Raw genomic sequence first — 18,965 nt, forward strand, 5'->3', positions numbered from 1 at the left:
TGGTAAGGTATCACGCATGAATACACTTCTAAAATGAGGTATCTTAAGAATCTTAACCGCTTTCTCCAACTTTCCGTTCGATAGAAGTGTGTTAGGAAGTAGGATGTTGTGTAGTCGTATCATTTATTCTAAGTTGTCTAGCTTCCAAACAAGCGCGATGCCTTTTTTTAATTACATCCAATTTATACTTATACTCATTATACAAGTAAAAAGTACATGATTCTTTTTTCTTTTTTGGTTTTGTTTTTGACACAATATTGGTTTAGACACTACAGGCATTATTACTTTTTTATAGTAGACCCTTTTTTAAAAAAATCAATTTTCTCTACAATACTGGTACTGTCACTTATTAATTCTAATTCAGCTATAAACTTTCGATGAGTTCTATTCTGTAATACTGTAGAAATGGGTCATGAATCATCAACTCTAAACACTCATCGTCAGTATACTCAAATCGGTCTTGAAGTAGATGAAGAAATTGGATTAGCCCTGGTGTGTCTAGGTGTTGTACGTAGGATTGGTTCTGTAAATCTATCGCCAATAAATGACGATTCAATTGCACACTTCTTCAGGTGTTAAAGACACTTCAATGGGAAATCCATCATGTACGTCCTCATCCTCATCATACCATATCCTATCATAAAAATCATGTACCCTCATTGAGTCCATGTGATGAAATAGTGGACGCTGTTGAAAGAAGTGAATGTCCTTTTGTAATAGTTGAGGCATGTCATCGATAAAAAGGTTAGCTACAAGAATATGTCTTATACACAACTGTTGTATGTCCATCATCATTATTCATCATTATAAGTGGCATCTCTTTAAGCTGGTTTTCAATTTTGTAATGCCCATGTGCTAACGTACTAATGCCATCAGAACAAATGTAACGTTTGTCGTCTTGTGCTGACAGGGCATGTCATCGATAAAAAGGTTAGCTTCAAGAATATGTCTTATACACAACAGTTGTAGGTCCATCATCATTATTCATCATTATAAGTGGCACCTCTTTAAGCTGGTTTTCAATTTTGTAATGCCTATGTGCTAACGTACTAATGCCATCAAAACAAATGTAACGTTTGTCGTCTTGTGCTGACAGAGATACTTTGTTAATTTCTTCAGTGACCACGTTTTGTAGGTAACCGCGAATGACATTCATTTTTCTATGACAACTTTGCTGGGTCATCAAACACGTGTTGTAATCGTTTAACGTAATGTACTGTCAAATAACTTGTTTCTTCATTCCTTTAGCTTTCTTGTTGTGTTGACATTCATCCATTCGATATGAGTACATCTTTGCACGAAGCCCTACAACATCTACCATACGCTCACCTTCACATTCGTCTTTAAATTTACCAATCACTTTTTTATTCACGTTAATTGGAATTCCAAACGGATTGTCAGCTGAGTAGTTTGACGTGTCAAATTTGTTTTGAATGTGAGATATCATGTCCTTGTAAAAGCCCTTGTAAAAGTCGTCCGTTTGAATTTCATACGGTAAACTGTCAGTAGTCGAGCCTTGTCCCCATACGTTTTCATAGTAGTCATAGTGAATGTCATACATTAAAATCTTTGAAAGATTTAAAATGCAAGCTCCCAAGTACACAGGCTTGTCAAACTTAACTTTAGTTTTCTTCATGTGTACTGCTACCATGGACTCGTTAAACACAGCAGGTTGGTCAAAGTTAGGTTTATCTATCAGTTTTAACGCTTGCTTCCCACTAGTCACAAATTGTACATTTACATGTTAGGTATTTGGTCGGTTGTAAAGGGTTGTACTCACTCATGTATTTGTTGTTAGCCACCCCGTGTCGATGGCTTATTTGAGCAACCCCTCTCGTGTTGCTCTTTCAAAGAAAAGTAAAATGTCTGGGTCGTGTAACAATTCTAGTTTTACTTTGCTTTTGTTTAACATTGTATCGTAAGCTATCCCTGGTAATGTGTAGTAATATAATGGGTCAAGCCTGTATTGCTTTAAACAAATTTCCCTATTTTTTTCAAAGATGTCTTCTCATTGCACTACGTCCCCTTTCAAGTACAAGTTGTGGTAATCTTGTAGTGTTTGACAATTAAATATTTTAAACACATGTTGTGCATGAGCATAGTTAACGTCACTAATTTGTTCATTGTTAAGTCGATTATAAAACTGGTCAGCAGACGGTAGTTGTGTTTCCTTCATGTTGTCTGGACCCTTCATGTAATTGTAAGGATACAAACCCTTCCTTGTCATTATTTCGTAGTGCTCTCCAAAACAAGCCTTCACTGCCTTAAATTGGTCTTTTGTTAATTTTTTTGCTAAAGTCTTTTAGGAGTTTAACATAAACCTACACGAATCAATGAATCGCATTTCTAATCAACCCACTTTCTTAGAAAAACTTATATACTTTTCATCTGTGTTAGGAATGCAATTTACTTTACCCTCAGTAGACCCCAATTTCTTTACACACAAGTAAGCGTCATACCCCGTTAGATTATGACACACAATGGGAACAAAGGTGGGTAGTTGAAAGTTTAAGTTACATGTCTTATGTGCTGCACCACGAGACTTACCTGTCAAGTGGTCATGATCACGCACTTTGTATGTACCTAATTCATCGTCACAAATGTGACAACGGGTACTAGCTTTAAATCGTTTGTCATCTTTTTCTGTCACGACCATGTCTTTTCATCCATTTACATGTCTACAATGTCCTTCACCTCCTCTTCCATACAAGTCACAAATGTTTTCACCACGTCTTCCCCCAAATACACTTTTGTTTCTTTGTACTCCCCATGGGTATACTTGACTAGGTAATAAAAACCAGACGGTGAGTGTTGTTGATACGCATTCGTACTCGCTTTAAGGTCGTTAGGTTGACATGTATATCGGTTCTTAGTAACATTCAATGTGAGCATAAATAACATAAGGAATACGCATTTTACATTTGTAGTTTTGAAAACTTATAAAACGACCTTCTCCTGGTATTTTGATTTTTACAGATTCCTTTTGATTACAATACTCTTCATGTTCATCTAACACATCTTGCCTTGAAAAGTGGTTCATACACCTTCGACAAAAAAAAACATTTCACCATCATGGGATGACATTTGAGCACTTAGTAAACATGACAAACTTTTTATCCAACAGTAATGTTGTTTAGTAACATTCGTTAAATACAACAAGTCTACGTGAGTGGTTCCTGTGTTCTTTGAAATTCGTAACGGGTACACTTCTAATGTTTCTTCATTCTCATCTATATTTACACAATCATACCCAAACACGTTAATACACAATTAAGTATTCCGTCTTTCAGAATTGTCAATGTGTTTCAATAGCATTGGAAAAAGTACACAAAGTGGAATAGGCCAGACATCAGGAAAACTTTGATGTTCTCTGAATTTAAGAAATATGTCCATGATTTGCAAATATGCTTTCTGTGTACTAGGTTCTAATGAATTTATAAGTAAGTGATTTAAATCAGTTCTGAAATCATCGTCTGGAATTCTTGTGGGATTGCTGATAGAGAACTGTCTGCATTCCGGACCAAGTCCATAAAACGTTGTTCCTGAAATCGAGAAAGCGCATCTGCGATTGCATTGTGCTCACCCTCAATATGTTGTGCTTTAAATTGTATGTTGTTGTTCATTGTGAGAAAAACTAGTTGTCTTATCAATGCCATTACTATCTTTGATTTTGATTTTCTTATGTTTACAATGCTAACTAATGCCTGATTATCTATTCTCAACAAAATCTTTTCGTTTCTAAAAGTTTTTCATGCAGGATTCTAACCAACATAAGCACTGTGTCAATTTCAAGGCCTAAAAATGTGATACATGTGGTAGGACCTACTGTTTTGTTCTCTGCCAGTGGAACACCTAGGTGCCTACAAACTTCATTAAAAGTGTCCATCAAAATAGTACAATTATTTGTTGAACTTTCACCAGCAAGGAAATCATCCAAATAGTGGTCTAAAGTTCCAATGCCAGCTTCCAATGCAACTGTTTTATGTAAAAAACAAATGGCGAATTTTTCAAAGAGTGCACATGCTTTAGAGCAGCCTTCAGGCAGATATATATTAATATAATATTTCCCATCAAAGAAAATTCCAAGAAGATCAAAATCAGCTGGGTGAACCAATAAGATTCTAAAGGCCTGACTAATGTCCATTTTTGCGCACTGGACGTTATTTCCTAATTCCGAGATCATACCAACCACTTTATCGAAAGAAGAGTACTAAACTTTACAAATTTCTGAATCAATGAAATCATTCACACTCCAATTTGGAGGATAAGACAAGTGAGTTATAAGACGCCATCCGCCATCGTTTTTGGCAACCACCCCAATAGGGGATATTCTTCAAGTTGAAATTGGAATTTTTGAAAATGAGCCCAACATTCTACAAAGATGTACTTCTTCATGTTCTTTTTGTAATTTTAAATTTGTTTCAGTTTTATGAAGTTCAGCTGAAATGAGATTGCTTGCAAATTTCGAGATCCTTGGACCGGTTTGGTTTAATCTAAACCCCCTCTTAAAATCCCAATAATAACATTACTGCATCTGTTTTGTGTTCATTATTTGACAATAAGTCTCTTAAAGGCTTAATTTTGACTGGGGTTTTGCCTTTGTCCCATAAATGCTCCGGGAGCACGGAATCGGGAGTTAGTTTGCATTCTCCTAGGTGCAAAGGGTTGAAAATTAGCTGTTGTTTAAAGTGGTGCTTGGGAGAGGGCTGATCTGAATCTCTGAACAATCCAAGGTGTCTGAGGATTATTAGAGCTAGTCATTTTGCTATAAGTGCAGAATATAACCGGATGTATACCACTTCCTTTTAAACAAATATGTTTGTATGTGCAATAGTGTTGGTTGCATGTCTAATTATAATTGTATGCATAGCATTTAAGAAAATTGTTTGTTGTTTTTTGTGTAATAATGAGCTCTGGCTCATTCATCGAACCTGCTGATTACATATACAATAACCATAGCTCGGAGTCTATGACTGACCATGGTCCAGCAGGCTCCTGTGATCTACAAAGCCTTTTCGTCATACAGTTTCCATCCTAAGCCTGCATACCGTTTAGCCCTAACAGTTTGCATATATTTCAACATTTCTTGAAACTAAGATGTATGTGTAGTACAATAAATACTGATATATATCAAAAAGGCATCTGTCCACATACCTATTGTGTTAATTCTAGTGTCCTGTTGCTTAGGTTGTAATATAATCTGTCCCTGATTAAATGTAAGTGTTTGGTTTACAACTGTTATGTTTTGGGAATTATTTAACAAACTGCCCATATCTACATATTCCCCATTTATCACTTTTTGTTTGTCATTTTGCGTAACGTTTCGCGCTATGTCATATGTTGCCTTAACCGTCTCAATGGGTAAGCCATAACCGGAGTTAACAATTGGTTGGTGTAATGTTGTATTTCCTTGACCAGGTTTAATTGTTTCTGCTGTCAAGGAAGCTGTAGTCGATATTGGAACAGTGTTAGAGTCGAGCTGTAAATGTTGTGTTCCACTTTTTGGTACATTCCTGTAGCTTTGATGTAAGCATTCGCCACTTTAGGCAAAGTTGGCTTTAGATGAATTTGGCTATTTATTTTAGGTATTTTTTTACATATAGCTCTTCCACGGTTTCGGTACTTATACATCTTCGGATTTCAAATGTTTGGCTTTCAGCGTTCCTGATGAAGGTAATTCCAGAAAAGCGCTTCGGACGCAAGAAATTATTAAACGTGTTTTTTTTCAATTTTTTAGACTTCTTCACAGCCGCCTTTGCACCTCCATTACTCGCCCTGCTCGTCGTCACCCTTTTTCTTCCTGACCTCCTATACATGATCTGAAACTAAAGTGTTTGTGTTATCTTCATTCAAATAAATACATGCGCTTAACATTATATATATATATATAATATAAAAAGCTAAGTGCGCATTAGGTTTTCAGTAATGTTACAATTGGCTTTCCATATATAATTTAGAACGTTTATCTCCCTTTTGTAATTGTTTAACGACGACGTTACATACTTAACTACCGTCTCATATTACAATTATTCGCCTTTCACCTGGATATTGTTGTAAAACATGAAAGTTCTTGTGAATATTTAATAATATATCATGATGTGGCTATATTGGACTTTTTATTTACATATATTTGTCTATACTCAAGGCACTTTACAATTCGATACAATAAAATATATATGTCTGCCACATAATAGTTTAAATACTAAAGTGAATATCGAATTATAATGGAATATGCTTATGTCGCATATAACTCCGATTATATACCTGTAGTTTACTCTTTTTTTGTATTTTATGAACTAAGTTTTCGACTGCATCAACTTATACGCCGACACTAATTTACTGACAAATCTATTCAAAAATTCATCGGGAAAAAAAATTGAGTTAATATGGAAAACCTTTATATCACTTAAGTACGCCAATAACATATCATCGATTCCTTACCCTTTTTAAATTGCATTACTGTAAATTTATTGTCTAACACAATTATATGCATTAATTTATTTTTGCTGTGACCGATTACTCAAGTGGAAATTCACTTGCACATTTTTAATTTTATATATGTTTTTAAATGTTGCTTTTAGTCAAACATTGAAGACATCGAAATTAAATCGATATCAATCCGTCTTTATAGTATTTCAATATACATTTATAGTCCTTTATCAAACCTATTTCTGTTGTTATTCCAACTTTTTTTCAGATTATACTTCTCATCAAATTTTCCGTCTGCTGTAACCTTGCTGTCCTATTTCTAAAAAGACCAAATATTCACGAAATTACAGTTATCCTCAATCCAGGAAACAATGGTACCAAGTGAAAACAATTAATTCACAGTACTTTCAAAAGACCCGAGCAATTCCATCGGATATATTGAAGTGACATATCTTGTTTTTAGTCCTGTTCTTTTGAATGAGGTATTCCTAGTACATATTTTTGGCCTAGGGATCAATCATTTTGTATTTCGGAAATACCCAGATGAATTGTCGTCATCAAGGTTAAGATACACATAAAAAGTAATCTAAATAATTGACAAAAATAGATTTTTTTTAAGAGAGACAATTTAAATCAGCTGTAAACCTTGTTTAAACACGAATGACATTAACAGTGAAAGGACGTGCAACCACAAAGCAGGATGCTAATTGTTCGGTACACTGAATTTGTTAATTGTCTGTGTAATAATTGCGTATAAAAGCTACAAGCCAGAAAAGGTTTTTTGCAGGACGTCCAGACAGTAAACTGTTGCATTTGCTTTATGTAAGTTATTTTTTAGTCATTGAATTTAAATCAAGTAACGAAGCATATTTGTTGTCAAGAAGTAATATAGCGTTTTGTGCAAATTTTGCTAAGTAACCTATAAGTTGATCATTATATTTACGGTGTAAATATATCTTTTAAAAAACATATCTGAATCGAACAGTTATGATAAAGTGTCATTAATATTGTTTTAGTTTCAACATTTTTTGTGATTTGTTTGGTCTCGCATATTTGTATTCGGACGCAATTGGTGATTCCTTTTTAGTGGAACGAGCAACTGGTTTATTTTTTTTAGCACGTTATACATTTCGTGAGTTGTGATAATCATTCGCTGGATGTTAGTGCTGCATGGTGTTGTTTGTTCTCCAAAAGACTCAATACCCCTGCAGTCAGTCCTCCGTTTTGGTCTGTACTTTTACTGTTAAAATTTTAAATCATTAGATGCATATTTAGCACAACGTTTTAGAATTATTAGTTGAAAGTGCTCTTCCATTTTGTTATTGATGTTGTACTATTTGTTCCCTTTAAATTGATGAATTGTAAAGTTTCACGGAACAAAATTTACATGTCCGATGGTTTACGAATTATGTAAATTCTTAGGATTAGAATCGAATACCTTTTATCTTTTGTGTGATGCCTTATCACTTGATAAAGCTTTTCAACCTATTTTATATGACATGTAGGTGTAACATATGGAGCAGGATTCGCTTGCCCTTCCGGAGCTCCTGAGATTTCCCCCGTTTATTGGTAGGGTTCATGTTGCTCAGTCTTCAGTTTTCTATATTGTGTTTGTATACTGTAGTGTTGTCCTTTTCTTTTTTTTTTTTGCCATGGCGTTGTCAGTTTACTTTCTACTTTTCAGTGAAAATGATCCTTTGGCATCTTTCGCCTTTCTTTTTTCTTTAATTTGGTTTGACTTTTGTGATATTCTGCAAAAACATTTTTATTGAAAGTAGGAAAAAGTATCTGACAAAACAAAAACGTCTCAAATTACAAGTCAAAGTACAAAAAATGTACCTGTCAACGAAATGTAACAGTTAAGTTGACTTAGCTACAACCTTCAAAGTGTATCATGCATGCCAATAAGAACATAGGAAGCGAAGGAAAGTAATAAGTCTATCTTCTGTTGAATTTTTGCGAGATTGCTTTTGGAGGGATTTTTTTTCAAAGAATTCTATGATTTCATGTTTAAGATCGCAAACAAACTGTAAACTAAAATATTTGAAATTCGGTTATTATAGGAAATGAAATTCTAACGCAAACTAAAAATGTAAGGACGGCAAAATGGCAAAACTATTAAAAAACACCATACAATCTAGCATGTACAATGTTTAAACCGATTTTTCTACAGTCGTTTTACATCCAAAAAATTGTATCTTTTGATGAAAAGTATGAACATCATTTGTCTTTATTTGCAGATTCTGGAAAAGAATAAAATATAAGAATGAAGGTTTCTATTTTTTTAATTGTCTCTCTGCTGTTGGTTTTTGCTGAAGGTAATAAATATAATATGAATACATCGGGTATCAGATACGTTTAATGTTTATCTTATTTTAGAAAGATTCGCACAAATAAAATTAAAATACAAAAGTTTGTACAGCAACAGTTAATGACTTTAAAGATTCAACTAACGGAGGTACAATTAATCTAATGACATACATTGATTGATCTTTTGTGTGTGTAATGCAATTATCAGCACAAATGGCAATATAATGGCGGAGATTTTGGTTTCGGTAGAGGAAATCTGAGTACAAATAATGCATCATAAATACCAGGATTCAAATGATGTACGCCAGACGCGCATTTCGTCCACAATAGACACGTCAATGACGCTCGAATTAAAAAGTAAAAAAGACCAAAGACAAAGAGAGAACCACTGACCTTCGGCAGTAAAAAAATGCAATCAGAGTCAATCATAATCGAATAGGAAGGAACCTTGACATGAACTCATGAGTGTTGACAGGCATCATACGGCAACAATAAACAAAACTCTTATTGTTAATTAAGCTGCAAATTTCCTTATAGGGAAATCGTGAAAAGGTTCAAAAGAACAAAAGCGTTTTTAATATCACATACTAAAAATATAAAATATCTTTTGCAACACCACTATCATGACTATGAAAACGGAGATATGGCGTCATGGTTTTTGGTAAATTAAGTGGTTAAGAGGAAAATACTGTTTCAACTTTATTACGTAGAAACGATACTAAAAGTAAACGTTACATATTTGTTTCGTTCTGATTGTGAATGACAAATGTTTAATTAGTTGTAAATCAACTATCAATCATTTATTAATATTTTTGATTTACAAATTTCAAGTTAACATGGCTAATGAAGAAATGCTGGAAGACAATGGACTTCTTGAGAAGTAAGTTGAATATACGCATATTGTGATTTGTTCGTTCCGGTTTCAATCTTATTTAAGTTGGAAAAAAATGCATTATTGTACAATAAGTCAGATAATAGGCATACTTAATCAGATTTCAAGTTTCAATTAAAAAAATATTTTCAGCCTGCATGCACGTAAAACTGATTTACCAAACCATGCATAACATGTTCTTACTTTTCTAATTTGTTCAATGTATGTTGCTCCTCCCTGGAAAAACAGTAGCCGAGTTAACAGTCATTTCATCATCCAGCGACCACACATGCTAAATCTGATAAATCAAACTCATGTCATTTGCTACATAGTAAAATCTGTCTACCTTAATGATATATAGCCCAGTCAGAATGTTTTCTCTATGAAGTTTATAGTCGTTCTTATTGAACATCAAAAACTGTCGTCAGGGCTTGTATTGTAAATTTTATGATTTGTTGTATCAATTGGTTAAATAGTCATTCCTTATCAGTGGTGGGGTTGATTACTTTAAATCGTAATCGATTAAATAACAATTACTTTGCCATTTTAATGTAATCGATTACATTACAAGTACATCTAAATTCAAATGTCATCGATTACATTAGATTACTTTTCTTTAAAGTAATCATGATTACTTTGTTTACTTATGATTACATTGTATAATGTAGTATTGAAGAATTTCTAAAGAAACTTTTTATTCTAAAAAAAAAGCTATTTTTTGTAAATAAATTTGTTTTCAAATCCCTAATTTATTCATCTTATTAAGAATTAATACAACTAGAAGCAGTGTAACATGTGTAAAGTTTGATAGCATAGACAAGTGTGCTTTTCAGTGTAAAAGATACAACATGGTTTTTATAAAATGTTTAGCCAACTGCCCAATTAGAAATCAAACCTGAACAATCAATTAAGTAGTTTTATTGTCTGTGGGGATATAATTTACACATCCATGTGTTTACAGGTGTTAATCATTACTTCAATTTTTTGACAGACAATAGGTGAGCTTGGGTATGAAAAATTAATTGTCTTAATTGCAATATATATAAATTTATAAGTAGTTTTTATTCATTATGTATATAATTGTTTGAAAAATTTCAATACTTGATAAAGTTAGAGAGAACAAAATATTTATGGAAAAGAAAAATACATACAAATTGTAAAAAAAAATTAAATGTGGTTTTAAATTTCATTATTAATTGAGACTTTAAGTGGGCTCATTTATGTCGATCCTCAAAGTCAAAATTGGAGCTAAATGGTATTTAATGTCCATGTATTTTTTATCAAAATATTGTGTAAACTAAAATTGGTGTTAATATCAAAAATGTTCCATCAAGGAACACGAAATGTTTTCAAAGCATATTCTTGTATCACAAGAACTCAAACTTACAATGGAACATTTGGAAAGGTAAATACCTTTAGTAAACTATTTACAAAATATATCACACATGTTCACTTTACCAGCCAAACTTGGTTATAGTAAAGTTGTTATATAGATGATAAAATCAATCACATTGAACAACCATCCGTTATAGTGAATACTAGTTTGATCATTTTTCATTCATGCTTCATCTTCTTATTTTTATATTGTATATCAAAAACTTTTTCAAATACAAAATTTGTAATCAGCCAGTAATCATATGAATGTAATCTTAAAGTAATCTAGAAGTAATCATAAGTATACCTGTTTCATACATTGTAATCGATTACATTACGATTACTTGTAATCAGAAATTACATGATAACTGATTACATTGGATTACATTGCAAAATGTAATCAATTACAGCTGATTACGATTACCCCATGCCTGTTTCTTATTCAAGTGATCTACTCCGAATGTTCAGATATAATACACCCTAAGCTTTTGCCAGGGGTTTGTGTTGCTTAGTCTTTAGTTTTCTGTGTTGTGTTTTGTATACGGTCGGTCCTTTTGTCTTTTATAGGCATGGCGTTGTCAGATTATTTTCGACTTTTGAGTTTAAATGTCCTTTTTGTATCTTTCGACTCTTCTTTCGAAATCAACAATAAAACAATGTATGATATTAAATGTTTTCAGCAAATGAACATTTATATTGTTGTCCTGTTTTAGGCTTGTTAAAAGAAGTGTAGGATGTAGTGGCAGACCTTGCAGTCTTTTCAATCCGTGCTGCTACAGACACAAATGTTCTTACGGACAATGCACCTACGGATACGGCAAGTGAGTTCCCGCATCCATAACTTACAAGTACTAGAAAACCTGAAGCAACAGACACACGGAAATGAACTTCCTTTTAATGTAGAACTTGTAAAAATAAAAGTAAATTTTATTATTATATGTGTATGTAATTTCTTTTCCGCAGCAATGTTTATTGTTTTTTTTTCAAATGTTTTTGCACTTACTAAATCAAGAAATATCGATCTAGCGATTATACAATTTGAATAATTATTTTTATTCATGGCTTCGTGTAGGTATCTTTAATTGGTAATCTCTTCTTTTCTTTTAGTCACATGTGTTTACAATACATGGTTTTGAATAGACGCCTGTTTATTGTTGAAAACTACACGCTATCATCGTGATGCCTTTTTTGTATTGTGATGCTGGTTTGCTGTCTAATTAACACATCTTTACATGTTATAGTGTGTCGTTCTATGTTGTGATATTACACTATTGTTTCAGGGTAGGGTGATGGTTGGCGCCTTTTAAAACGTTTAAACCCGCTGCATTTGTTTGCACCTGTCCTAAGTCAGCAACCTGATGTTCAGTGGTTGTCGTTTGTTGATGTGGTTCATAAGTGTTTCTCGTTTCTCGTTTTGTATACAGATTAGAACGTTGATTTTCCTGTTAGAACGGTTTTACACTAGTCATTTTTGGGGCCCTTTATAGCTTGCTGTTCAGTGTGAGCCACGGCTGCGTGTTGAAAGCCGTATTTTGACCTATAATGGTTTACTTTTACAAAATGTGACTTGGATGGAGAGTTGTCTCATTGGCACTCATACCACATCTTCTTATATCTAATAACAATTAGCATTATGACTGATACAAAATCAAAGTATAACAGACACCTACCAACAGTAACCTACATTTCTGTTGCCTGGCTTCAAAAAGGCACATTTATAACAGTTTAAGCGCTCAAACCTAGAGATCACCTTCCTTGCGCCCCCTACCCCTCATGAAATTGGTAAATTAGGACAATCTACAAAACAAATATCTTAGAGCCTTAATGAAGAGATAGGTATAAACCAATAAAAACAAAAGGAACAAAAGATAAAAGAGCAGTAATTGTAGCTGCAGTTAGCGAAAGATGATTTTAAAGACTTGTTTACACACATTTTTTTTAAGTATGTATCTCTATCTCTTCAACTGTTTTGGCTCTTATGTATCATGTATATCATTGGTTTTCAAATATTCGGATTTAAGTTTTCTTGATGAAGGTAAATTCAACAAATTTGTTGAAAATTATACCTTAAACTTTTAATGGAAAATAACTATGTATTAATGTGTGTTATTTCCAATTATCAAACGAATATTCAAGAGCGTATTTGATGAGTAGAAATATAACAGACTTTTATATGGACCTGTATTACACAGAATAGACAATGGACTCCTATCGTGTATAAATAATTTGGGGGAAATAATAAATTTTTACAAATGAGCTCACCACTCGTCATAACATCTCTAAACTTTGATTAGGAAATAGGACAAAATACTTACTATAATCAGCAATGTATATATCGCAATTATCGAATGATCTAACTGACAACATGTTCAACTATTACCTAAACTACATACATATTTAAGGACTCATGTGAGGATCAAACATATTAAAAGCAAATATTTCTAAAGTTTGAAGGTAGACTTTTGTGCCTCATCCTATACATGTAGCTATTAGATTATTAGACTTACAACTAAAACTCGTTAACAACATTTAAGCCCAAATAAAGCAACTCAAATATAAAAACAAACACTTTTGATTTGTCATAATTATAATCAGCTCGCAGAGCAATTAAACACTTTATAATATGAAGCATTAAATGGAATAGTCACAATACATGTATGAAGTCATATAGGGTTGATGGAAATTAGTTTTTCATTAGTTTACCAAAAACATACAAAATCATAGTACTCCCGTCGTACTTAGTATATATAGTTTTGAAAATCAAAAAGCAGAGTAAAAGATAAAATCACTTAATATATACCGGCAACACATTTTGATATTAATATTACTTCTTCTTTGCTTGAAGGCATGTCAATGGATTAGAGTAATCAAAAATGCAAAAAAATCGAAGGTTGGAAAATAAATATTCATGTTCGTTATCCATTAGATGAATTATATTTTCTACTTAGTAATAAGTTGGATACTCAAGCCCATACAGTACGAGCAGAACAAATAATACATAAGGGTTCATATAATATTTATTCTTTTCAGTGTCCTCCAGAGGATACTTTGAGATGCTTCGGATCATTTAGGGAAGCTTAATTAACTTTATCAAGCCCACAATAATATTACACGTTCAAACAAATATAGAGAATCCACACTGGGTCAATAATTTATAATTAATATATAGATATAACAAGATGTAGTATGAGTGCCAATGAGACAACTCTCTATCCAAGTCACAATTTGTAAAAGTAAACCATTATAGGTCAAAGTACGGCCTTCAACACGGAGCCTTGGCACACACCGAAGGACAAGGACCCAAAAAATGACTAGTGTAAAATCATTCAAACAAAATAACGCAGTTGACCTTAGATGGATTTGGCTATTTTTAAGGACATTTGTTGGTCATACAGCTCTTCTAGTGTCAATTCTGATACATACGTTGTATTTGAATATTCGACTTTGAGCATTCCTGATAAGGGTAAACCTAGAGCATCAATTCAGACGCATGAAACTTATCAAATGTTGTTTTCATTTTTCATGCAACAAATAAATAATTCATTACTTTTGTTTGTAAGCGATGCATATAACTCAATATCAATATCTCAAACACTTGTCACAAATAAAAACATTAAAGGGTTAGATAATTTTTTTTTTTTTTGTACATATGTTTTCTAACTTTTCATTCTTAAACATGTTAAAGTTTTATTTATAAATGTAACATGTATCCAATCATTTTGTTTGATATTGCAATAACATATTATTAAGCTATACAAACTTTGAATGAATGATTCAAGGAAAAACCACGATAACAATTTAGTTTTCGAATTGAAAGATTCTGTTGTCAATTTCCGTGTGTAAAGCTTTATCAATTCATACTAAAAATTAGGAATATATACAAGTAAAAACATCTGAATATTAATATAAAAAGTATAACACAAAAAAAACACGAATGTCAAGGTAAGTTATAAAAGGGAAAGTCCATACAAACAAATTCAAACGTTATCCATCAACAGAACTAAGGATAAAACAACTGTCATATTCCTGTCATATACTACACTCACTTTCTTTCAATATTCAAATAAGGAGATGAAGTTAGATTGTTAACGAGACAACTATCTATTCAAATGAAGTTGATGTAAGCAATTATAGGCTTCCGTACAGCCTTCAAAAAAAAACATGAATTCAAATTACAAACAGTTTATACATCGAACATCATTTCGGAAAGAGGTAAAAATCGTCTGTCTAAGGTTCTCACTCAACATGCTAAATATACTATAAAATTAAGAGAGGAACCTATCATTACACAAAGATACTAGACTTGTTTCATTATTTCAAACCGTGTATGATATGGTTCAATTAAATCTGTTCCAGCCTGATAGTATTGAATAATTTGAACAATGTTTAAGATTTCAGACAAAATGAAAATGATGCACATGATAACGATTGTAGTTGCTGAAGCACAGTTCCTTTTCTTGACTACTGGGTTATCGGTCCAAGGCAAATTATCTCGGAGACACGTTAACTTTCGTGTTATATAGATTGTACACACAAAATCTACAAGGACTTCTAGGGCATTTAGAAAACCTACTACGATGTAAAGTTTTCCTAAGACTTTTGCTGTACTAATGTAGACATCTCTGACAAGGCAACATTTACCAACAACATCTGTTAATGTACTGAGACCAATTTTGATTATAGGAGTATAAATAACAAAACTGATGTAAATGTTACAACTGAAAACATAACGCTAGCTCTTTTGTTTAAGTTTCTCATTGTCCAGAAAGGAAATTTGAGAGCAACCGTTTTCTGTATACACAAATAAACAGTAATATACACAGAAATTTTATGAAACATATTTGCTAGTAGGTTTACTGCTCCGTAAAAAATACAAAATGGATAGGGAAAACATACACCGCTGGGATGATATTTCTATAATCGAAATGGTAAGAGAAAGCAAAATGAATTGTATACATTATAGCAGTTAAGGTGTCAGAAGATGAGTAACAGGCGATTGGTTTTCTTTTCTAAGAAATGCAAACAGTACAAATATATTAGAAATTATAATTAACCCTGTAATTGCCTCTACTAAATAAACCACTGCCTTATCTGGAATATAGAGGAAAGGTAGTTGAAACGTATTGCCAATGCAATGGTAATGAATCTCTAAACAAGAATACTCTTGTGTAAATATGTTAATATTCTGTACACTTATAAGGACTTGTTCATTCTTCTTCTTATAACCAGCCGAGTTGATGTATTGTAGGAACGTTTGAATGCAAACAAACTGAATTGAAGTAAGTATAATTTTACTTTGAATGATAAAGCGTCCTTCCTAACTGCATGATTCCAGTTACAAAATATGTATTTGTCTCTGTAATGTTGCTTACTGTTATATTGATTGTTTGCTGATGTGTGTGATACATCACGTCCCAACATTTAGTTGTATTCAGAAAGTTAACCAATAATGAATGAGTACTTTGATTTGTTTTTTTCTTTAATAATGTAATAGAACTGTTTTGTGCAACAATCAAATTCACCGATAAAATAAACGTTATAATCAGTGAGGTACGGGATTGTCTCAGCAAAATTTACATTGTAGTTGTGAGAATTTCCACAAACCAGTGTTCTAGTTAAAGTCACGTTAAAAGAATTTTCTTTCAGTAAAACAGTGATATTCAAAGCCCTAAACCTTTCAAAAGAACATTTTAAACAACATTAAAACACAACAAAAATGGCATCTGATAACTTCCTGATAAATGACGTAGCGGTATTATCCACGGGAAACATTTACATTGTAGTTGTCAGAATTTCCATAAAACAGTGTTCTAGTTAAACACGTTAAAAGAATTTTCTTTCAGTAAAACAGTGATATTCAAAGCCCTAAACCTTTCAAAAGAACACTTTAAACAACATTAAAACACAACAAAAATGGCATCTGATAACTTCCTGACAAATGACGTAGCGGTATTATCCACGGAAATATATAAATATATAAGTATTATTGACCCAGTATGGATTCTCTATATTTCTGGAACCTCAGAAAAATACACAGGAACATCAATTTCACACATCTGTCCTCTTCCTGAATAAATAAAGGCAAATCAACACCATGTACTACGGTAATTGTAGACAATATTACGACTACTGTTGATATATGTTTTACCATCAACATCAGATATATATATTATACCACGCTGACAAGAAGGGTACATCAATAATAATTTATTAACCAAACTACCTCAGGGCTGATAAATGTCTAATTTCCAATCATTTCCAAAATAAATGTAAATTCTTCGGATTAATTCTGCTAAAACGGAGCAGATTTTTTTTAAACTGTGGTCAAGAGCCAGTTGGGGACATTAAATTTAGATTTTCAGACTTAAGCCCGATTGCAATATATTTTTGCTTCAACCAAGTTGGAAATTTAATTACATCCACAAAAAAAGTTAACCTAAATGGTCCTTACTAAAGTTTGGATATGCAATACCATTTGACAATTTTTACAGATATTTTAGAATTAAGAGGTACAAAAATATAACAATGAGAAAATAAAAAACAATCAACATTGAGTTTTTTTCTTAAATTCAAAAGGAACCATAGACACGAATAATAGTCCTGACGCTTGATAGTCACCACCATATATATATATATATGGTATATATATGGTGTATATATATATATATTGTGTATAAACATGTTTATAACATATATGGTTGCCAGGGACAAACATATTCATCAAACACTAAACAAACTAGCTATAAAAGCAACAATGAACGAAATTATTGTTAATTAAACTGTAAAATTCCTTATGGGGGAAATGTGAAAAGTTTCAATAGAGCAAAATCCTTATTGATTTCAAATGCAAAAACGTGGAATATCTTTAGTACCATCGCAATGGTTTTATGGTTGGTAAAGTGGTTAGGTGGGAATCACTACATCGAAATTATTACAGATTTTGCATTAAAAGACACATGTAAATATTAAAGAAACAAACGTTAATTCGTATTCACGACGATTGTTAATGACAAAAGCTTTATTAAATGTGAAGCAACGGACAATGCTTTATTAATATTTTTTATTTGAAAATTTCAAGTTAACTTGGCTAAAGACGAAATGCTGGAAGACAATGGACTTCTGGAAAAGTAAGTGAAATATTCACATAGTGTGCTGTGTTCTTTCCAGATTCTATCTTATTCAAGTCCAAAATGTTTTCTTATTGTACAATAAATGAGACAATATAGGCCTATAATTTTAATTAGACTTGAAGATTAAATGGGAAAAATATATTTAGCTTGCATATATGTAAAAGTGGTTTACCGAACCATATATGCATGAGATGTTCCTACGTTTCTATTTAGTTCTACATGTTCTAGGTATGTTGATCCTTCCTGGAAAAAAGTAGCTGAGTTAACAATCACATTTCATCATTCAGCTAGCACGCATGATAAATCACAGTCATATAATTTGCTACATAGTAAAACCTGTCTACCTTAATGATATATAGGCCAGTCAGAATGTATTCTCTATGACGTTTACAGTCGTTCTAATTTAATGTCAAATACTGTAAAAAGGGATTGCATTGTAAATGTTATTATTTGTTGTATCAATTTGTTAAAAAGTCATTCCTTATTCAAATGATTTATTCCGAATGTTTAGATATACTTCGAAACTATCAATAAAAACAATGTATGATAAAAAATGTTTTCAACAATATACATTTCTATTCGTGTCCTGTTTTAGGCTTGTCAAAAGAAGTGTAGGATACAGTGGAAGACCTTGCAGTGCTTCAGACACAAATGTTCTTACAGACAATGCACCTACGGATACGGCAAGTAAATTCCGGGATCTAAAATTTACAAGTACTAGAAAACCCGAAGCAACATACTCCCGGAAATGATGTTACTTTTACTGTAAAACTTGTAAAAATAAAAATAAAATTATTATTAAAGTACTATATAATTTCTTATCCGCAGCAATGTCTATTGTTTTCTTTTTT

The 18,965-nt window shown here is 32.3% G+C and overlaps 1 protein-coding gene across 2 annotated transcripts; it reads left to right on the forward strand.

Annotated features, from left to right (window-relative positions):
• The first annotated feature begins 7,211 nt into the window (after window positions 1–7,211).
• On the forward strand, window positions 7,212–18,737 carry LOC127705716 (uncharacterized). 2 transcript variants are annotated; one of them, XM_052210092.1, is made up of 4 exons: window positions 7,212–7,251; window positions 8,670–8,747; window positions 9,571–9,619; window positions 11,710–11,881. In XM_052210092.1, the coding sequence occupies exons 2-4, from the start codon at window positions 8,696–8,698 to the stop codon at window positions 11,807–11,809; spliced, it is 201 nt and encodes a 66-aa protein (XP_052066052.1). In that variant the 5' UTR covers window positions 7,212–7,251; window positions 8,670–8,695; the 3' UTR covers window positions 11,810–11,881. The 2 variants fall into 2 exon arrangements, 1 of the variants encoding a protein (XP_052066052.1); XR_007983938.1 differs by lacking the exons at window positions 7,212–7,251; window positions 8,670–8,747; window positions 11,710–11,881 and adding an exon at window positions 18,710–18,737 and having other exon boundaries at window positions 9,574–9,619.
• The last annotated feature ends 228 nt before the right edge of the window (window positions 18,738–18,965 follow it).

This window comes from Mytilus californianus, unplaced genomic scaffold (genome assembly GCF_021869535.1).
Source record: "Mytilus californianus isolate M0D057914Y unplaced genomic scaffold, xbMytCali1.0.p SCAF_6, whole genome shotgun sequence".
NCBI classification, from domain to species: Eukaryota; Metazoa; Mollusca; class Bivalvia; order Mytilida; family Mytilidae; genus Mytilus; species Mytilus californianus.